General features: G+C 37.7%; 1 protein-coding gene across 3 annotated transcripts in view; it reads right to left on the minus strand.

The window, feature by feature from the left end:
- ANGPT1 (angiopoietin 1) overlaps nt 1-24025 on the minus strand; it is a 264363-nt gene that overhangs the window by 114604 nt on the left and 125734 nt on the right. For 2 of the 3 annotated variants that reach the window (XM_036263928.1, XM_036263927.1), the window contains exon 2: nt 3985-4140. In XM_036263928.1, the coding sequence (XP_036119821.1) occupies nt 3985-4140 (156 nt within the window). Of the gene's footprint in view, nt 1-3984; nt 4167-24025 lie in introns of all 3 variants that reach the window. The other variant, XM_036263929.1, reaches the window with a different exon arrangement.

The following is a 24025-nucleotide window of genomic DNA, read 5'->3' on the forward strand; positions in this document are numbered from 1 at the left end:
ACGGCTTTACTTATTGTTGTATTCTATCAAAGAGGTACTTTGTGAATTTAATATATCTTTGTAAATTTGATAAAATTCCATTTCTAATACTATGGGTCCCATATAAGTCATTGAAAACTGGAGAAAACTGGGGTGCAGTATCTGAGCAACTTCCCTACAGCTGCACAGCCAGCAAGGACGACTCTGGGCCCTGGGATTGCGAGGGATGGTGTGTGGTCACATGGTAAAGAGGAATAATTGGGGGAACCATCAGCACAACAGAGAAGCGCAGCATCTTCGTCACTTTCAGAAAACATTCAGTGGCTACTACTAGGTTTACCTTTACTTTTGCTTTATCTGATTGCCATCTTACCCACTGCTTAAATTCATTTAGTGTCCACCACCTTGGAGAGAGGAGGGAGGCACAAGAGAGAGGCAGAGAGATGAGAGCTGTTAAAGCTTGCAGACTCCGATGCCAGCTTCCTGGGTTCAAATCTTTGCTCTAACCTTTACCCCCTTCTTTCATCTGGGGCAAGCTGCTTCGCCTCCCTGGGTTTCCGCTTCTACTTCTTTAAACAAGAGATGCTAACAGTACCTACCTCACAGAATCAAAAAAAAAAAATTTATTGAATACCTAATATATGTAAAATTTCTTAAAACAGAGTTGAGCACAGATCATTAGAGGTGAATTTTAATATAGTTTGTCCATTATTGTGCCTCCAATCGAAATTGGCCCAAGGAACAAGTCAGAAATAGACTCTCATTACAGGAAGGGACACAAATCACTTTTGAAACGAAGCCCTTCATATTGCTCACTTGGAAAGAGGAACTGGAAGGAGAGGAGACATTGGTACAAACTGATAACAGAGTGAGAAAAACACTGCAAGCTGGAACAGAGAGGAAGAAACAGGCAGGTGTTGGTTCCTAATTCTCACCACCACGGCCCGCAGAGTTATTTAAATGTGCTCATTATCTGTCTCTCTTCTGATCATGATGCTTATTGAGCACACGAGTAGTTTTAAATGCCATCACAGTAAAACCATGGCTCCAACACCTTTTGCTAAGTTCAAGCCTAGGAGGTCAGCAGAGGCCTGGAAAGCGATGCGACTTCTCTCCAGAACATCATCACGTGAAAGCTAGGACACTGAAATATACAGCAAAACCACTGACATGAGCTCCTGAAATAACTGAGGACCTGACGTCAGTTTAGGAAAAGCAGCACTTGCCAACCATAAAACAAAGTAGGACTAATATGGAAGCAAAAACCTGGGAACACACCTGGGTAGCACAAAAGGCTTTATTAGTTTACAAGTGCGTACCATAAATAACAGAGCATGTTGACATCGAGGACTAATTCAAGATTCAGTTTGCAACCCTGGCCCTGCATCAGGACTTGAGTGCACCTGAGTAGTTGGGCCTGAGGAGAACATGTCCTGTTGCAAAGGTTCCAACAAGCACCGCATAGGTATACTTTCACACCAAAGGGGTCTGGAGCCTCCCTCTCAATGCGACTTGGGATAGATTTAAAATTTCTAAGATGTTTGCAAAGTTTTAGTTATCTTAAAGATCTTGGTGCATCCAAAAATGTCATTGGCCTTTAATAACTACTTAGTTTTAGCTGCTCAACATAGGGAGTAGGTTCTCTTCCTATGAATTTTTTGTACTATTTTCCATAAAGCATATATCTCAGCCTTAAGGATGGAGAACTAGTTGTTATGTCTTAAAATCTTACATAGTTTGTACCTCAGCAGTGATTAGTATGCTGACAATGGGGATTTCCCCCCACAACTCCAATTCCTAGGTAGAAAGAGGACAAGAACAACTCAAGAGGTTTTATGGGATGAAAAAAAAATCCTGTCATGTTTGTCTTAAAACTTATGATGATATTCTAACAGAAATGCATACAAATTTCAAATGTTCAATCAAGTAAGGTAATAGTGATTGTGTATTTCAGGTTTTGAATATATAGAATGCTTTGTAGGAGATGGTGAGCATCCTGTTCTAATGAAAATAGAGAAAATACACTCATAGCATTGATACCACAAGAAGCCAATGTTCATAGACCACCAAGCTTACTTACTGTGATGATAAAAGACTATATGAAGTCTCATACATTTTAGTAGTAATATGTAGTTTTCCCTTCCCCACCACCCAAGGTTTTCTGATGACAGTGTGCTATCGTCAAAAATATTTTCCAAAGACTATGTAATTTATTGCTCCAATGTAACCCACAAATTCTCGTTCAATTAGTTAATTGTTGGTATTACTAATCAAGGGGACAGAAAAGGAAAGAAAGGAATATGCCTCAGTTGGTTTTCCAGATTTGATTTACAGCTATAATAATGTGAGAAAATCACTCAAACCTCCTGCCTGCTCTAAATGTTTTCAAAAAAGTCATTCGTAAAAGGGAAATCGGTTTGCGTAATATAATATGTTCTATCCATATAAATGATTGTTATTATTTCTCTTTAAATATCAACAGTGTAATTCCATTAACTCAAATGAAATAAAATACAAATAAGATTGCATCTTACTTTTATTTTTATCTTTGTTAATCCTCACAGGAGGATATTTTTCCAATTATTTTGAGAGAGAGTGAAAGCAAGGGAGAGTCGGGGAGGGTGGGAAAGAGAGAGAGAGAGAGAAATATCAATGTGAGAGAGACACATCAATTGGTTGCCTCCCACATGTGCCCCAACCAGGGCCAGGGATCAAACCTCCAGCCAGGTATGTGCCCTTGACCAGTAATAAAACCCTCAACCCTTTAGTCCATGGGCCAACACACTAACCACTGAGCCATACTGAAGGGTGCATCTTACTTTTAAATTTACATTGCTGAAATAATTAAACAAGGAAGCCATTAGACTGATGTGGCTCTAATGCTCTGAAACCAACCTGAGCAAACCAGAACCTAAGCCAGAGTCAATACACTTGAATCCAAGAAAACGAAAATTAAGAACAACCAATCACAGCCAAACAGTCTTCCCCAAATAAGGCAACTACTTAAGCTGTAGCCAATCGAATAATTGCTTTGCTTCTCCATCTTCTCTCTTAAAACCTCCCCCTTGCTTCTGTAGTACAGCACTTCTGTGTAGTACTGTGGACAGGCGCTGCCCAGTTCTAACCAATGTTTGCTCAAACCAACTCTTGAAAATTTTAATGTGCCTCAGTTTATCTTTTAACAGTACTATCTTAGCTTTAAATCCAGAAATCAACCATACTGGGTTTCAGAATGGTAACTGAAATAACTATTTTCATGTTTTAAAGCAGACCAAGAGATCATCTTCTAGTCACCAAAAATGATATTTTCATTACACAGTGATAATAGGTTTGTGACAGCGACAATTAAAGGTATTTTACGGACTTGTACATAGATAAGTATGACTGTACATAAATAAACATGTCATTGCCCGTGGTAGGATAATATATACTATATATGTATGTTCATGCACATATGTGTATATGTATATATATATATATATGCAGAAAGAGTTTTAATCGACTCCTCATTATTAATTCATGCTGAATAAAAAGAAAATACACGTTCCTGATTCGTTTATCTGAGGTCTTCCTTCCTATCCACGGAGTGCACACAACCTCTGCAGGTACTATCATGGCTAGCAAACTACCAGAGATGAAACAGGACAGGTGAAAATGTTCATAAAAGGTACCACTTTGACCCAGATGATCATTTTGTTTGACACATATCATATCACAGTTGGTAGCTACAGTGTTTCTTTGAATTTAAGCACTGATTTAATCGTTTGCCAGTCCTGTTTTACAAACACATGCAAAGCTAAATATACCAACCCTCATTTAATCAAAAGAAACATGCATAGTATGTCAGGCAGTCATTGTTGTTAGTACCAATAAACAAAAATGTATATGTTTCCCCAGTCCCCGTGCTGAAATGTGCTCTGTGTTTATGGAGTAAGCTAAAGGAAAGAGAGAAAAAAAAAAAAAACCTTCCCGATTAAGCGTTTGTCGACTGGCGTAGGGGGGTACCTGGGTTTCAACATCTGTCAGCTTTCTGGTTTGCTCTGCGGTCTGAGAGAGGAGGCTGGTTCCTATCTCGAGCATGGTGGCCGTGTGGTTCTGAACTGCATTCTGCTGTATCTGAGCCATTTCCGACTTCATATTTTCCACAACGTAATTCTCAATCTGCAAGAGATAAAGGACAAAATATACTACATTATAAGCAAAGTCTCTCAGTTGGGGCATGTAATATTTACAATGACAAAACGAGACACAGCTGGCTAATCAGCCATCTGGCAGGGATCCTCTGTATCTCTGGGACTTAGGGAAATCAGAGCCGAACACACAGAAACCCAGTTGTTAACAAACTGCTAATAGACTGATACATGTATGTACTCATCACAATCATAATGAACATTTGCACTTGGACAGTACTTTCTGGTTTTTGACATCATCTCATTTCACCCGCAGAGCAAAGATGTGAGAATAAGCCACAGATTGCCTCCTCGTTCTTTTTATTTTATAGCTGAGGAAACAGAATAAGAGAAGGTCAATAATGAGCCCAAGGTCACCCAACAGGAACGCAGCGGAGTTAGCATTAGATAACTGGAATATAAATCTTGGTTCTCTGGTCTTTCCATTACACCATATAGACCACTCACTCATCTCAGAAAAATTCAGCCTTCTTCCATTTCTATAACAAAAAATAAAGACCATGCTGAGTTTGGGGAATGAAACAAGGGGTGGGAAGAAGGTAAATGCCCAAAACACAAGCTTGTAAAGGAATATTAAAGTACAGGCAACCGCATATGGAGTGAGCTGCAAAGCCTCAGAGCTAGGCAAAACCATTCTCATTGCTCCTTTGCAAGCTCAAAATAATAATAATAATAACTGCTCTGAAGGTTGCCAATAAATCTGCATTTGCCCTTCTCACCTTGGGTAACATTTAGTCCTGTTTATGGTGCCATCTTACAGAATACTATAGTTATAAATTAAAAGGTATACCACAGGGGGCCAAGAAGAATTACTAGGTGACTTACTATGAGGGAGTCTGGTAGGCATCTGGGAGAATACAGCTAATCATATGCACTGTTTGAAAAACACAGAAGAAGCCTGCACCTCCCTGTCAGAGCACTTAATTCTCCCCCACCACTGTGTGGTGACTACATTTTATTACCCAATTACACATATGGGGAAATTGCATCCCAGAGAAGTCAGGTCCAAGGCCACACACCACAAAAACAGCCAGACTTGGATTTGAGCGCTGAGGTCCTTAACTTTCGTACCAGCAATTTTAACCACTGGTTAGCTCTGCCAAGCGGTGCTTCCCAAGCTGGGCTCCAAGTCATTAACAGCTACGTGATTTGTACTGATTCAGTGATCCATCATGCATCCGTCATTTTATAATCCATAGTAACATACTGTCATGTAACAAATACAGTCTAAGACTAAATTCCCCTTTGTGAAACTTTGACAGCTTACTTTCTCACACCATCTCTTGCTTATTTCTATTTATAAATATGAATGAATCTGCCTCAAGCTAAAGAAGATGCAAGGTTAGAACCAAACTCATATTGTTGTTAATCGATTCTTTTGTTCTTGGTCAATATAATGTAACTCCCCTTCATCCTTTATTCCCAAATTAGAAGTAGTGGAGAAAATTTGACCTATAAAATTTTATTATAAAATAAATAAAAAGTAGATTAAAATAAATATCTGGAAACCATCTTAACAAAATGTAAGGTCTCTAAGCCAAATTTTGGCTTTGTTCCAACTGAACTAACACATTTAAACAGCAGTGGATGGGTAGAGTTAAGCAGGGTCAGTCAGAGTATCAAACATCTGATGTTTTGGATTCTGCATTGCATGTTCCCTCTTTTCCTAATTACATTCCTTAAATGTCTTTTGGAAAATGATCTTTCCCATCTTCCAAACAAATGCTCAGGTGGAGTTGTCCCCTCTAGGGTACATGTTTGAGCCTGAAATCCAGAATATTGTGTTCTTACCTAGAGAGAGTGAATCTTTCATGACTAGAAAAATATTCTAAGCAAGGCCACTAAGTCTCAGTTCTGGAATTTTGTCCAAGTAGTTCACTAAAGAAGTTCTTTTACCTCTGTGGTCAGTAGGATGGTAATATACATGCCTGAGACTTCATCACAGAACCAGAGCCAGCTTAAGAATGAGGCCAACCCAGACAGACAGTTAGATAGATAGATAGGCAGACAGGCAATATAGATAGAAGGATATCTTATATTTTTAAATCCTCACCCGATAATATGTTTTTATTGATTTTAGAGAAAGAGGAAGCAAGTGAGAGAAACATCGATCAGTTACCTCCCAAACACTCCCTGACCAGGAATCAAACCTACAACCTAGGTATGTGCTTTCACTGGGAACTGAACCTACAACCTTTTGGTGTATGGAATGATGCTCCAACCACCTGAGCTACCTGACCAGGACAGCTCTAAAGAAGGATATCTTTAGAGCACCTGGACCCAATCATGTTTTGGCCAGATCCACCCGTGGGCATTCAGTTGCAAAGTGTGTGATCTAATAACCTCCTCTTGAGCAGCCCACTTTTTTTTCTCTTCAGTCACTTGATTGAGATTTCTAACACAACCTAAAGAGTCTTGTTAATACTGCTGATAGATGTTTAGCAAAGGGAGGCTCAGACAGGCAAACATCAGCAGTGTGTTCTTTGCTTATCCAGGGAATTGGGGGCTGTGTATGAATATGTATATTCTTAAATATGGCTGGTAACTCTCCATCATGGAAATGATAACTGTCACTTATGTGTCTAGTCTGTGGCAGGCACTGAGCTAAGTGCTTTTATTTTTATAACAGCACTTTTTTATAGATGCATCGTAAGTGGAACTATTGAGGCTTAGAAAATTCAGAACTTGCTAATGAAGAAATCAGAACTCAACCCCCACTGCCAACCCATGCTCTTAACCTCTAACCTATTCAGCTTGGCACTACTTAATTACTCTACATATTTCATTATGTAGCTCCTAAACCTTGTATGTTCATCAAAATACTAGATAGGGAGTGTTTCAAAAATGCGGATAAAGTTATAACACACCAGAACTCTAAGTCAGAATTTCCAAGGATATACTACAAGGGGACTATATATTTTCAAAAGCTTCTGACTGCAATTCTCATTCAGGCAAAGACCAGTGCTTCTCAAGATGTGGTCCACAGAATAATGGCCTGTATGAGAACTGTTTGTGAACAGTCTGCCATGAGATAAAGACCTCATGCCAAAATGTAAATTAGCATCACTAAGCACACTGTTGAGTTCACTTGTACTATATACATATATGTATATATAAGACATTGGAGCAAGACTTTCTCAATAAAGAAATTGATGCTCTAGCACTTTAATTTACATTCTGCTGCAAGCTTCTTACTTTGTTTGCAAAATATCCTTGAGTGTCAGTAATTTAGACCATCACGTTTATTCTAACATGTCAGAAGCCCTGCTTACAAAGAAATTTCAAAAAATGACTTGGGCCCTGGCCGGTTTGGCTCAGCGGTTAGAGCGTCGGCCTGCGGTCCGGAGAGACCCGGGTTCGGTTCCCGCTAGGGGCACGTACTTCGGTTGCAGTTTGTCCCCGGCCCTGGTTGGTCGTGCGGGTGGCAGCCACTCGATGTGTCCCTTTCACATCGATGTTTCTCTCTCTCTCTCTCTCTCTCTCTCTCTCTCTCTCTCTCTCTTCCTCTCTCTCCCTCCCACTCTATCTGTACAAAAAATGGAAAAATGTCCTCGGGTGAGGATTAAAAAAAAAAAAAGACTTGGTTTCCCGTGTAGATTTCTCTCCTGAGAAAGAACCCACTGATCAGTGAGCTCTGATACAATCTGCTTGATCATTACACATCAATTTCTATGCAGTTGGTTAGTGGAAGTCAGTTCCAGAGCTTGACTTGCTCTGGGTGTAATAATAATAATCATGTGCTCAGACTCCATAGAGGAGGACACCTCCAGCACAGGGTGACCATGTCAGGGTTCAGTTGCTTTGTGATCCTACCTGTGATAGACTATCTATCTATCTATTCTGTATTTCTGTGCTTTTTTAAACTGTAGGAAGTTAATACCAGTAAAGCAAAATAACTTCTTTATGCCAGCATTCATCACAAAGAACCTCCTAATTTTGCTGGTTCTATTATAGAAATAGTCTCCAATCTATACTAAAATTCTCATTTGGGCTGCCATGACAAGTAACATGAATATAACTCTAGTTAATTATTTCTTAATCAAATGAAGCTGCTTTCTTTAGGAATAACTTCCTTTTAATGCAAAAAAGGTAATGGTACACTTAAGTAGCAAAACCCAGATGCAGTTGATTTAAAGGCTGAGGAGAGAGGCAGGAGTGAAATATACAATGTATGACCAATGAGGAGGACTACTTTCATCCTATCTCTGAACACACCACTGTACACGTATACCTATGAAAATTCATCTTGATGTGCCTTATCAGCTGGGTTAAGGAAAGTTTTGCAACAAATTTGATTGTTTTGATGTATTACCTACTGTTTTTTTTTAAATGTTTACAGAATATGATGGCTATGTCAAGGTTCAATATTTTATAAATATCTATGATGTGAATTTTAAGTTTAGAAGTTGCTGAGCACAAGAGCTGATAGGTTATAAAGTAGGAGACATCCAATCTGAATCATATAATCATTTGCTAGACTGTCTCTCTCAGTGTTTGACTCCAGAGTTGTATAATTATTGGTCAAAATACTTATCAATAGTATGCAGGATTTGATTTGAAAGGAGATAATGAACAATGAATAATGATTTTTTATTAAATATGTTTTCATTGATTTCAGAAAGAGAGTAAGAGAGAGGGAGAAACATCAATGGCAGAAACGTTGATTGGCTGCCTCCTGCCCACCCCACACTGGGGACTGAGCCCACAACCAGGCATGTGCCCTGATTGGGAATCAAACCAGCAACATTTGGTGCATGGGATAAAGCTCAACCAACTGAGCCACACTATGTGGCAGAGCTAAGTGATGATATTTTTAAAATATGTTTTTATTGATTTTTTAGAGAGAGAGGAAGGGAGAGAGAGATAGAAACATAAATGTGAGAGAGAAACATTGATCAGCTGTCTCCTGCACACCCCTTACGGGGGATCAAACCCACAACACAGTCATGTGCCCTGAGAAGGAATCAAACTGGTACCTCTCAGTTCATGGGACAAAACAAAGCTCAATCCACTGAGTCACACTGGCCAGGTTAAATGATGATTTTTAAGTAAATAATGTTACATTTCTAAAGTGATTTAGTGTTTACAAAAAGCTTTCATACACGTTGTCTTGATTCTTACACCAACCCTACCAGGGGAGTATTGACTCCATTTTATAGTTTAAGAAATAAATGCTCAGAGACCTCAGGTGACTTGAAAGAGATGAAAGAAAAGACTCAAATCTATCTTCTGATGTTCCACACACCTCAGAGTTGTGGGAAATGCTCTGTTGGTGGATTGTTTGGCTGGTTGATTGATTAATTATTGGCTAATTTCAATTTTTACCTAGCTCATTGAGAATTCACATACTTATTCCTTTGAGGAAAACATGAATCATGATGGTGATTATTTCCCTCTGCTTGACCATGTTGGAGGCTAAGTTGAGGTCAGGTGAGAAGCTCTAGGGCCAGGTATATAAAATTTACTTTGCTTGTACTTTTAATACAATGGGTCCTTAAAAATCCTCTTATCAGTTCCTACCTTTAAAAATATTATGAATATTTTTTAATATATTTGTTTATATCTGCCCATTCTATTTCTATAAACTATTATAAAATATAACAAAGGGAATAACAACAACAACAATCCACTGAGCCTCTACTAAGGCTAGGCACATACCAGGTTTTACAAATGTGTAGCTCACTGACTCCTTATAACAATCTAGGCACTGTATTCATTGTCCTCATTTCACTGATAAGAAAACAGGCTCGGGGAAGTTAAATAAATTGTCTTTGAGGTAAAACTTGTTCAAAGATATAATTTCTTAGTTTTTATTTAATCATTGTCATATTAAATACGATGGTAATACAATCTTGGAAAATGGTATAGGTGATGAGATTATTAATTAGAAAAAATAATATTTTTAAGAAGTCAAGATTATCAGCCATGTGTAGTTCACACATATATTGCTTGCCCATGTCTTTTGTTCACTGACTAATGGAGAATTAATGCTACCATTTTCTTTTATAAGTGAGTTTTGGAAGAACTCTCTTACTGGGCCCTCAAAATTCTTGGTGCTTCATGTTCATGAGAACCAAAATCTGTGTGAGATTATAACATGTCTTACATATGAAATGCATTCTCTATCATTTCACTTCAAGAGATAACTTCAAGGGATCTCTTAAATAAGAGCATATCTTAAAGCACAAAGAATAGAATTTCTCCATGTAATTCTTAAGAAAATAACATTTTAAGCCCTATAAAATTGACAAAGGCATTGTTCACTTAAAATATGTTGTAGATTAAGTGGACTCTCAATAAATGTTGGTGCATATGGTATTACTCAGTTATGGCAAAACAGCCATGAAATAAAGTAAAAGGGTAAATATGGGAAAGCAATAAAAAGGTAAAACAATGCAAAAAAAAATGCCTTATCATTCTTTCATAAATCAGTGGCAATATTGAAAAACTAGGTTTATGGTTTTATAAAAAATGGCTGAAGCCATATATATTATTTACAGGAATTTCTATTATTAGATCCCCCAGTATACTACTTCTTTTACCAAAAGGAAAAGTATAATTGTCTCTTTAGACAACAGATCTACTTAGCTGGCATTTGAAACAGTTTCTGTACTGATATGTGTGACACGAATCCCATTTCTCATTTTGATATCTGGGGGAACATTTACTATTTATAGAAGAAAGAACCATGAGAATGAGTGAGCTGGAAGAGACATTAAATATTATGAGCTCCAAGGATCTCGTTTTATACCCATGGTAACTGAGGTTCAGAGAGTATGCTATGGAAAGCAAGGTGAAAAAACCAATTAATGTCAGATGTCGGGCCATGGCCACTCAGTGTGTGGGGACCTCAGACTCACAGCAGCACACTGAGCCAGCGGCAATGGCTGCTGTCTTGTTGGCTCACCCCACATTTCTTTCCCAGGTCTTCGCTGCTTCTTACTACTTGCTTTACCTCTGATGGCTCCTAACGTGAAGCTCCCCTTCACAATGCCACCTCATCGCGTCAGTTTTTGGGGCACTGGCTTTGCTTCCTGCACTATGCCTTTGCTTCCTAGTACTAATGCCCACCAGCTGCTCCTCAGTCACTGAAACCCAGCATCCCCCTGATTTTGTTCTTCCAATGTGGCAACAAACCAGGACCACACTTTAAAACTAGTTCTGGCTTATTAACCCTGCATCAGTTCAGTTCAGTTCTAGCAGAAGTGGGATAAATGCATCCTAACGCTGGCGCCAGATATTACAAGTACCAAGAGTTGTCTCATAGAAAAAAGACAATGTGCCACTTTAACAGAACTGGAGAATACTCTGATAGAGTTTACCTCTGACTATGTTTCTTCCTGTAAATATTCTTATCTTTGTTTGATAGGGAGAAGCTCTCAGCTGCTGATGCTAATAACACGAGGGGACGTTTGTCACATCACCTCCAATGCAGTAGCAGCAGCACCTCCACCAAGGCACATGGAGACGCTCAGCTATCAAAGGCACACCAGGAAATCCCATAAACACAAAATCTTCTGCCTTCAATTTTCTTGGTTAGGATTCTTTTAAGACCACATTTTTTGTGGCTTCTGATAGTTGCCAGTCACATATAGTGTCCCAGATTTGGGCCAGGATCCAACTCATTCTCTCCTCATATAAACAAAAGAGATTACTTCCTGTGCCAAAACACATTTTATGAGCCTGGCACCTCTCCTTTACACCCACCTTCTCACACCCAGAGTCAGAGTCATGAAACTTTGAAAATATTTCTATGTGTCTGCTTAATTCTTTCCTTTACATTTTTTTTTAAAGGCACACTCAGCCAGGAGTCAGGTTATCTGGATTCTAATCTAGGTATTGTTGATTTACTCCATGAACTTGGGCAAGTCGCTTAAGCAATTTGTGTTTCAGATCTTCATCTATGAAACAAAGGGTTGGATTAGGTTATTTATAATGTTTCTCTTGAAGCTCTACAATTACTTGATTTAATACTTCCTTTATAAAGTACAAGAGTCCACAAAATTTTAATTTTCATTTATTACAGAAAATTAAAGTATAGATGTACATGTCTATGCCTATAAGATATACAATATATGTCCTTAATGGCAGTTAGGACACAATGATATACGAACACAGTAGAAAAGCCCTGGATCAAGTCTCTAGAGCAGGCACATCTGTTTTAAGATAAAGAGCTAGAATTTCTGATTCCCTTAATCCCCAGGCACCATTCTGTCCAAAATATATCCCTTGTCATTCATCAGTACAACCTGGCTTTCTTCGTATGTTCCTTCTGTCAATGAAGGGCACCACCACCCACCCATTCATCCAAGCCACAGGAGTCATCTGCACTAGTCCTGGCCCTCATTTTCTGCATTCAATCAGCCCCAGATTGTGTTGCTTCTATTTCTTGAAGGGTGCCGAGATCCATCCTTCTCCCCGCTTCCCTTCCTCCCTACCACATCTCTTTATCTTCACTGGCACTGACTTAGGTCAAACTCTCATCATTTTTCTTCTGGATTTGTTAATGGCCCCATAACTGGTCTCCTGACTCCAGACTTGCTTCCTCCAATCCATCATCCATGGCATAACCAGAGGGATCTATTTAAAACATAAATAGGGCCTCATCATGCCACTGCTTAAACTCTTGCAGTAGCTTCTACTACCTGCAGATCAAGTCACAACTCCCTCATCAGCACAGAAGAATCTTTATGAGCTGGACTCAGCTTCCCTCTCCCTATTGTACCATGTGTTTCATACATACCAAGTTATTTGCACTTTTCCAAACAGACATTATTTCCTTTGTTTCCATGCTTTTGCACATGACTTTGCTCTGACTGGAATGTGCCTTTTCTACCTGTTCCCTTTTCCTGGGCTAGGTCCTGTTGCTTTTTTTAATCCTCACCAGAGGATATTTTTCCATTGATTTTCAGATAGAGTGGGAGGGAAGGAGGGAGGAAGGCGGGAAGAGAGAGAGAGAGAAAAAAACATTGATGAGATAGAGACAGACACATCAATTGGTTGCCTCCCGCATGATCCCAACTAGGACTGGGGATCAAACCGCAATCAAGGTATGTGCCCTTGACTGGAATCCAACCCATGACTCTTTGGTCCACAGGCTGATGCTCTAACTGCTAAGCCAAACCAGACAGGGCCTAGATCCTGTTTTTTAATATTCAGTTCAAGTTTTTCCTCCTCAGCAAAACTTTTCATGACCCCAACCCCTGCATACCCTTTGCCCTTCTAGAGAATCCTATGTCTCTTGTTTGCATCACCTGGTATATCATTAGCTCCTTGAAGGCACACACTATCTTGTTCAGTTGGTATCATTCAGTGCCTGGCATATGTGATATTATATTTAGAGAAGTAATTAGAGCATGAATGAATAAACTGTATGGAAAAAGTAACAGCCCCCAGTTATGAGCTTAGCCTAGTTACGTTTGTTCCTGAAAGTACAATATGTCATGTTACCAATTTTTAATGAAGCCTTTTTGAATGTCAAGGGGAGCAATGTAAATGATGCAAAAGTAGACAGGTATGAAGACCAACATTCCCACTCACTGGACGACCACTTTGTCTTGCTGTATCTTCCCTACTTTTATTTTCCCACTCATCTCTCTTATGGGTAATTATTTAAATGAAGTAAAATCCCACACGCGTTGAGAACTAACCGTGTTTTCATCACTGTGCTATCCAATTACAGCCAAGGAATGACTAAAACTGGGTTCTGATGATCAAGCCTGTTCATACTGCGAGTGTGTGACAAGTGCTGAGATGAAGAGCCCCGTGCCCCGCCTGCCTGGGCAGGGTGAAGGGAGGAAGGAAGCTTCTACATGAGCGAATGAAGGAAGTCTTCCCAGAGGAAGTCCCACATGAGCGTGCAGGGAGGACATACATTTCTTAATTCTGCCTTAATACACAAAAATGGGACCTGGAAACCCTGGAGGATGGGGACAGAGAAGGAAGCTGAGGACTACAACAGTGCACCAGGAGTGTGCCTGCTGCGGCAAGATGACTTGCCTGAACCCCCCGGAACATGCTGTCCCGGAAATCAAGGGATAAGTCAGTCAGACACAAGGCCATGTCATCGAGACCACACACACAGGGCGATTACATTTTTAAAATGAAATTCATATAAAAGACTTAGGTAGATAATTTCTTTACCATATTTTTAAAACACTAAGCATTAAGTTAAACCCCCTTTAATAACACATAAATGCAGTGTGTGTGTGTGTATGTGTGTTTACTTACACATATATGCTCTCACACACATTTATTTCCATACTCCCAACCTATGTGTGTCAGGTTCTCGAGTCCCACCCTGTGGTTTTGCTCACTTCATTGTCGTTTACTTCATTAAAGGCCACTTCAAATAACCAATGCATCACTTTCCTTTGGATGAGGTGTATTCTGTGTCAAATTTAATCACTATAAATCAACAATTTTTAACCTTTTCATCTCATGGCATACCTAGACTAATTACTGGAATTCTGAGGCACACCAAAAAGTATATTTTTTGGCAACCAGTAAAAAAAAAAATAGGTATGATTTTGATTGCTTCACACTGAACAGCTATTGTTGTGCTGGCTGTTGTCATTTTTTTATTTGACAATGTAAGGGGAAAGAGGTCAGTGCCCCTGACTGAAGAGTCAGGTGTTGCATGTTATAAAGACTCCCACGGCACACCGGTTGAAAATCGCTGCTCTAGACTTGCCTGTCAGACAGTCACGGACAGCTCCAGTATTCTGCCTAACAACTGAGAAACTTTTCCCCCAAATTCAGAAGTTATACTTTGATGGCAGAAAAATTGGAAGAACCACAAAAAAACTTGGTACACATTGTTTTCGTATCAGTGAAAGTGATAATTTTTAAATTAAAAAAAATATTGTTTCCAATAGAAAAATGGAAACACGTCTTCCTTTGCTTTAATGGTTTTTAGTTTCTAGGTTATCTTCTGGAATGAGATTTTACCCCCTGAGTGACATATAAATACATTCTGGTTCGCTTAAAAAAAAAAAAGAAAAAGAAAGAAGAAACCTTTGCCATGTGAACTAGAGACCACCCCAGCAGACAGCAGATTGTGGGGACTGATGTGGTGAAAGAGACTCTCCACAGGATAATTCTAAGGGACATCTTTGCAAACTACACTTTTTTCCTCCTATGACAAATGGCAGTGATACAAGCGAGCAGCTCACAATGTTCGACTTTTTAAAAAACACCCTACATTAAATGAAACGCTACAGGACAAATCATGCAATTTAAATACTTAGCAGATGATTTAAGGTACTCAGTCTCAGAAATTCAAAAGCCTTAATAATTAAGGGATTTATAGACTTTTTTGGGAATACCATTATTAGATAGAAAATTGCCATCATTTTACTCTGATATTTCATATGAAATTGCAAGGTATTAGCACTTAAAACCTAACCTCATTCCAATAAAATCCCTCTGTTCAACATTCTGACATTTTAGGCTATTACTTTTCCATATATGCGTCTTCTTTTCATGAAATGAAGTTGCTCTATTAGTCTTCCTTCTCTTCCGTAATATCTCTAAAGTTCATGGTTACTTTTTAAAATTAACTTTCATTTGCTTAAACAGGACAAATTAATAGTAAAAATGTATGTGTGTGTGTGTGTGTTTCTACAAAATGGGATTACTCACTGTAACATACATAAATCTTCATAAGCATAAAACTGTCAGCGTCATTGTACAATAAACATTCCAAAGCATTATGTGTGAGGTCTAACTAATTTTTCCTGAATAATATTTGTTGAGTAGTTCTCATTTAAATTACCCTTGGTTCAACTACTGGAAAGATTACTAGGATAAAAACAGTCATTTAAAACATAAGAAAGGGACAATGATTGCTGACATCTTATAAATGAAATGAAATCTCTGTTTTACCCTACTATGATTGAAGGAATACAAACACTGGGCATTGTTTCTTCTTTTCTAAAGACCATTTTGGTGCCCTGGTGATACTTGTTATGTCTCAAGTGTTATTGGAAGAGAGCCAAATTAACATTACAATGAATTAGTCTTTTTGAATTAACCACACACCAGAAGAGAGAATGAAAATAAGCATAAATAACTGCTAAAATACCTGCTCTCATGATTACATGTATTGCCAGCGGAATTTTTAAAAGTCTATCTTAAAGAATCACAAATCTAGTTTGGGGAGCTGTAGGTCACCTCACAGTGTTCCTTCTAATATCATTCCCATTCACAACAAGCAATGACCCCTCAAAACCTCATATTTTCCACTAACTTAAAGAAGACTGGTCTAATTTATTGGAAAGTCTAAATCTTGGAATCCTAAAAATATTTTTAAGATCATGAAACATTGATAATAGACACCATGACGCTACCATTAAGATTTAGCAGATGTCATTTTGACATATATGCTTTGAATTTATTTCTTTTTTAGTAAGAAATAAAATGTAGCATAGAAAACCGAAGCACCCCTCCACACACACCAGAAGTCACCATTATCCTGAAGCTGATGTGGACTTATGCTATATAGGTGTATACCCAAAATAAGAAACCTTACCATTTAGTATATTTTCAAGATTTATAAAAAGATTACCTTACTTCAGTGATTCTGAACCTTTTAATCTTATGGCACACATAAACTAATTACTAAAATCCTGTAGCACGTCAAAGAATCTTTTTTTTTTTTTGCCTATCTGACAAAAAAAAATAGATATAATTTTGATTTATTCACACCAAACAGCCATTTGTTGTGTTGGCTATTGTCACTTACAATTTTTTTTAACTTTTAATTTTTGGGGTAACATTTTTATTAACCTAGCATTATTTGTGGGCATTATTTTTCCCATCTCAAAAAGTCTTTGTAAGATTATTTTAATGGCTACGTATACCAAAATTTATTCTCCTGTTATTACATATTTTAATTGGTATAAAACATTTTATAAAGTATACTATACTGTATACATGACAAGTCATTTACAATGATCATTTATAAGGTCTAGATACAGAAAGATTTTTTTCAGTGAGCAAGCTGATCAAACACCAAGAAAAAAAAAAGTAAGTTGTGGTTTGTAAAACCAGGTTATCAAATACAATATTTAAGTCCAATGAACAATCAAGACATTTAGAGAACCAAGTATAGAAATAAGTTTGGGAGCGATCATGTTAAGGGACTGTGGATACCAGCAATAAGAGAGCTCCAGTTAAGAGAATTCTAGATTCCAGTTACTGACCACGTGCCAGGAAAGCAGCATCCATTAACAACCCAGTCACTGCTCATTCATTAAGCAAACAGTCACTGAGCACTTATTATTTAATAGGTATCATGCTGGGCTGCATTAATATCAGTATTAAGAGACTCTTTTGTAGAAGCCTTAAAAATAACGCAGCTGCATTTAACAGATTTTGACAAATGGAAAAATTCCCTCCGAATCCTACTCTACCTCCTCCACTCACTATATACTTAGTGCCCAGTGTCTGTCTCTCCCACTAAACCGCGAGCAACTTGAGAACAAAGACTGTCATCACCTCTATATTTCCTCTATAAAACATAAGTTCAACATTGGTTTGCTGAATTTCACCCTTACAATCCAATCTTTTGGGGGTTGGGGATACATTTACATAGTGGAATACTACTCAGCTGTAAAAATAAAAATATTTTTAAAAAAAGAAGGAAATCTCACCCTTTACGACAGAGTGGATGGACCTGGAGAGCATTATGCTAAGTGAAATAAGCCAGCCAGAGAAAGACAAGTACCATATGATTTCACTCATATGTGGAATCTAGTGAACAAAATGAACTAACAAGTAAAACAGAGACAAATTTATAAATAGAGAGCAGGCACACAGCTGTTGGAAGAGGGTATTGGATCAGGGGGCTGGAGGGATTGAGCAAAAAGAAAGAAAAAAAGATGCCATTTTAAAAAAAACTGACAATCTAAGGGGAAAGAGGGCCATGCCCCTGATTAAATAGTCAGGTATTGCATGTTTTAAAATTGTTGTGACACACTGGTTGAAAAATCACTGACTTGTATGATTCCTTCAACACTTGGCATTTTTAAAAAAAAATAACATTATGTTTTTTAGTCTTGGCTGTATTAGGAATGTAGTTTTATTACAAATTATGGGACAGAGTTAGTAAAGTTAACTGCTAATAAAGTAGTCTTGTACCCAAAGGCCTGACTCTCTGAAGAGAATGCCAGTTAGAACATTACCCAGAGTTCTGTCTCCAGGAGGAACAGCTTGTCCCTCAGCCTCTCCCAAAGCCCCTGGGATTCTTCTCGAAGGAGCAGAAGGAAGGTTGCATGCTGAATCTTCTCCCATTTATAGACTGCACCTCAAGGATCCATATGAATAAGTTATATCTTTGGCAAATAGTTATCTCCCAAAATAAATTGAGAAAGCAATTAGGGGGTTGAGAAAGAAAGAGAAACAAGGAAACAGTTAACAAAACTAAAAATGAATTCCATAGTCCTTCTCACAAATTACTACATTAAGATTTTAAAATAACCATGACCACAATTCTACAAACCGCGCTCTCAACATCCTAGGCAGCATTCCGCAGACTACATGGTATAGTTTAGATTTGAAGGTACAAAGTGACTAAAAAGTACCAGCTTTACATGGCTTAAAAAAACTTTCTGCTCAACATAATAAGTGGTATACAAAATGATATATTTAGTACGTTCTCAATTATGGGTAAATATATACTCAGACACATTTGTATGCACCGGAAAAAGAAAAGAAAAAACACTTAACTATGAGTAGTGCCTATCTCTGGCTTATGGGAAATACAGGTGAATTTTATTTTTTTCTTGAAATGATTATAAATTTTCCACTTTCTTTAAGAAAATCGAGAACGTAATATATTCAGAAAAAAACTATAAAGGATAAAATAAATGTTCTTAGAATGCACAGTGCTGTCCCTGTGTCATGGAAAGTCTTTAACAATAGCCATTGTTTATTGAGCACTTCCTATGAGCAAGGTTGTTATATATTTCCTTAAAACATTCCTCACAGCAGCCTTTTGGAATAGATATTGTTGCCACTTCGTACCAATGAGAGGGCAGAAGTTCTGAGCAATTAATTAAGTAACGTGACCAGGGTCACTGAGTCCAAATGCTGGAGCTGGTATTCAAACCTCAGTCTGTCTGAAGCCCAAGTATATTCTCTTTCCACGTCAGTCAGCGTCAGCTCCTTCGTTAGTGCAAGGATCACAAACAGGCCATTCCCTGCCCTAATCTGTCCAGATGAAGTGTTCTGTTTGGCTAGCATGTTATTTTTCAAGTAGTGTCAAGCCTTTAACCAGGAAGCATGGTCTCCAATTAGCCACTGCCCCTACCTCTCTTGGACATAAGACTCCTGGCCCTTTTAGTTATTAAGATAAGCTGCCCTAGAAAAAGACATTTGAGTTGCCACTAGTTGGAGGGGAGGGGTAAATAAAGGCACCTAACATTTGATCATCACCATCTAATATTAAAAGAAAAGAAATGCTTCTTCATTCACTTGTTCTCCCTTTTTAAATACAATGAAAAATCCGTCCCCACTATCATGTTTAGGAATTTTAAAAGAATGATTGCATGAAGAAGTAGTAGACTCTTTGAGGCCTTCCTAAACTAAGCATAAAGTAGTTATTTTATAATATGACAAGGTGACTTATTCTTTCCTCAGCTCCTTGATTAAGCTATTTACGGCCTCATTATTTGTCCTTGCTGAAAAGTGTTAGTTTTCTCTTTTCTTGACTCAACCAGAACAGTGACGCCATGTTCACATGGCATATAGGTTAGTACCATGCTTGTTCTCCTGTTCATTGCAACATCACACCTTTAAATAAAATTTCAAGCAAATATTTATTCTGATGTTCACAGATACACTGAAAATGTTTTCTCATAGAGAGCTCTCTAATATCATGATTTTGAAAAAGCTTACCACCCGGCCAGTGTGGCTCACTGGTTGAACGTCAACCCGTGCACTAAAAAGCTTACAAAAAGAAAAAAGAAAAATGTCATCAATAACCTTCAAACAATCTTTCTCTCTTTTGGAAATAAATGTTTTCTAGGATAGTAAATTAAAACATGCTAAACTAGATCTAAATTAAAATTACTGAACTGAGATAATTTTTGCTCAAAAAATTTTAACTGTTAAAAGTAAAGTTGTACTTACAACTAAATATACTTACAGAAATGTTGCAGACTCATGTGTTTATATGAAACACATATGTATAATAAAGTCGTAGTCTATAACTGTTTCTCTTTAGAAAGGCCATGACTTATCAAGTAGGTGTAAGATTACAGAACAGATTAGACAGCAACCAAGACATACAGGCACATACACAGATGTGGGTGTGTAATTGTGTATGTTTATGTAATATATACATTTATATACTTTTTATATCAGATAAGCACAGTTCAATAAACATCTACTGAGTTACTTTTATACGTTTTCTATGTTAACAGGCCTTGTTGCAATGGAGATATAAAAATGCAAAAGATAACAATTCTTGCCTAGTCCCAGTCTAGTGGAAAAGACAAGTATATAAAGAAACACCATTAAAATGTGGAGAAAAGGGGACCCTCGTGCACTGCTGGTGGGAATGCAGACTGGTGCAGCCACTATGGAAAACAACATGGTGTTACCTCAAAAAATTAAAAATTGAACTTCCATTTGACCCAGTGATCCCACTTCTAGGAATATACGCTAAGAAGCCTGAAACACCAATCAGAAAGAATATATGTACCCCCATGTTTGTAGCAGCACTATTCACAATAGCTAAGATCTGGAAACAGACCAAATGTCCATCAGTAGACGAATGGATAAAAAAGCTGCGATACATATACACAATGGAATACTACGCAGCTGTAAGAAAGAAAGATCTCTTATCCTTTGAGACTACATGGAGGGACCTGGAAAGTATCATCCTAAGTGAAATGAGCCAAACAGAGAAAGACAAGTTTCATATGATCTCACTTATTTGTGGAATATAATGAACATAACAGTCTGAGGAAGGGGGTAGTCCCAGAGACGTGGAAGTGGGGTACAGACTGATAATCCCCTAAAGAGTGGGGTGGTGGGGGAGAGATAAACCACAGAACTTATATGCATGTATGCATGAACAATGGACAAGGACAACAAACTGGGGAAAGGGCAGGGAGGGAGGGGGAGGGGGAATCAGTGGGGGGAAAAGGAGAAACATCTGTAATAAAAATTAATTAATAAAAAAATAAAATAAAATAAAATGTGGTAACTGTTAGAATAGAAATCGCCTGTACAAAATTGTGAAACGTATGCTTCAAGTTTATGAAATTTGTGATAATTTTATTCCATATACTCTTAGAGAAGAAATAAAGAGTTCAATGGATCTTCTCAGTTAACTCAATGTGACTGAGCACAAACAATTTGGAGGAAGCTCGTGCTTAATCAGCCTCTTTTCTGTACTGATGTGCATTCCCACGCAGGATGGGCTCCTTTCAGAATTCAGTTTCATCATGACTTTTTATATTAAAATTACATCAGCATCATTATTTCTAGTACACCATGAAGCCCAAACATTATATATCCTAGGATTTCACTAAGACCTGTTACATCCTTGACTTCCTAAAGCCAAGGATTCTCATGCCATAGCATGAGTTAAATTATATTAAAAAGTCAAGTGAGTTTGCTGGAAAAGCACCATAACTTCAGGAAATCACGTTTGTTTTCTCACCACTTTTTCATCTGTGGGAAATGTAGAATCCGAGAAAATAGGCAATTTCCCCAAAGATACATGGTTAAATAGAGCTCACAGCAGGACCAGAGTTCTCACCTGCCTTGTCTAAATCCAGAGTTTATGATGGTGCTAATACACACCATGCCTGTCAGCCCAGTTGTAAGGGTCTCTCACTTCAAAAGTTTGAGATTCCTTATGAGCTACCTGATTTCTTCCGAAGTGGGAGCGCAGGCAGGTGAGATCCTGAGGAAAGATGGGCTCTCTTTAGTGTACTGTGGGGAGTTCCCAGAATGTGCCATCAGGAAACTTGAGTGATTTGTTTCTCTTTAGTCATGTGAACTTCACAGCCTTTTACTTCTCTGAGGTAAGTATTTCTCATCAGTAAAATCACCCTGTTCTTGGTATTTCAGAAATTTGTTGTAATGATCAAATGCAATGTATGTGAAAACACTTGGTCATCTATAAGACGCTCTGCAAATCACAGATACTTATACTTTGGTCTGGAGCCAAATTGGAAGTAGTTTCAAAATCTATTAGGATTGAAATATGAATTCTCCTAATAGAATATAAATATAAATATAAATATAAATACACAATGAGAAGGCAATTAACAGTTAGAGTTAAAATTAGCCATCATATTATTCCTTTTACCAAATTCAAATTGATAGGCATGTGAGGAGTAGGGGTGTCTGAGACAGAAGAGGGAACCTTGGACTCTGACAGCTTTAGATTGGCGACTAATTGTATGACTTTGAGCAAGTTGCTTTCCCTCTCTGTGTTCCAGCTTCTTCATCTAGAAAATGGGGATAATAATGTACTTCCATCATAGTATTGTTTCAGGACTGAAAAAGAAAAATCAGGAACATACCCACATGACAAATAAAATAAGCTTGTTCTGGAAAGAGATGGGGTTTGAACTTCTTAATTCGCTGTGAATATAAGAGGCGGTGTGGGAGAGTAACAGATACATTGAGGGATTCACTCTTAGGGGTCTATTTCACTAACACATCAGCATTATGACTATGAGGATGTCACATAACTATTATGGGCCTTGATTTCCTCTTCTGTAGAGTACATGTAGTAATACATCAAAACAGTTTTGAAAAGTTAATATTTTGTAAACCATACCAAGATAAAGGATTTATTACAGCATATTACTAAGCCCTGATACTATTGTCTGCCTACTGCTAAAAAGTTTTGCAAATCTTCATTCTTAAAGAATTGTATCTTTCCTGTTTCCATTAACTCAGGAATCTATGTGCTATAGGGTGGCCAAATGTCTGGGAACAGATAATAATATTTCATTGTATTTTAATGCAATGTCAGAAGTCATTTATTATATATATTCGCTAATTCTTCCAGGCTTTATGGCCACAGGGTATAAAAAAAAAACCTCCTGTACAACATGTGCTAGTTGTTTCAAACCTTCAGGGGAACATTCTCCTTGAGCAATTTTAACACAGAAATATCTATAATTATGATTTTGGTGATGATTAGACTCTGAATTGCTAGGCCAGCAATGAATAAAGTGAGAGTGCATGAATAAAGTTACCAGATGTCCTTCATAAAAATACTGTGGGGGAGGGGAGAGCAGGATTGAGGAAAGACTATAAGGGGGGGCATTTTTAAAAACACATTTTAAACATTATAGTTAAATACAATGAGCTGAACATCTCACTTAAAAGCTGATAAACTCAAGTATAAAATTAGTCACATTATAAAAGTATTCATTACTTAAGATAACGGGAACCTGGAAATTAACAATACTGTGTTTAAGTTTTATTTGTTTTCTGATAAAACGACTGATAAATTGAAGATGAAGCATTTCAAGCTACTGATAACTATCAATGAAAATTCAAGACAAAGAAAATATGACATTAAAACAATAAAAAGCATTTGCTTATATGGTTCACTACTGGACATTTGGAAAACTTGCCAATGAATGGCCTCAAATGGTTCTTTCTTCCATGAGAAGCAGTGTGTTCCTCTTTCAAGATAAATTGATGTTTAGAATTTCATAAACCTCAGGGGCTCAGCACTTCTTTATTTAACCACACAACTAAAAAAATCTTTGTGGATGCTTGCTATATAAAAGATTCCAAACAATGAAATCCATCGAGATTTCTGAGCTTCCTATGATGCTTACCATTAATGCATCTAACCACCTAACTATTGGGCA

The sequence above is a fragment of the Molossus molossus genome, unplaced genomic scaffold (assembly GCF_014108415.1).
Source record: "Molossus molossus isolate mMolMol1 unplaced genomic scaffold, mMolMol1.p scaffold_m16_p_16, whole genome shotgun sequence".
In the NCBI taxonomy this organism is placed as follows: domain Eukaryota; kingdom Metazoa; phylum Chordata; class Mammalia; order Chiroptera; family Molossidae; genus Molossus; species Molossus molossus.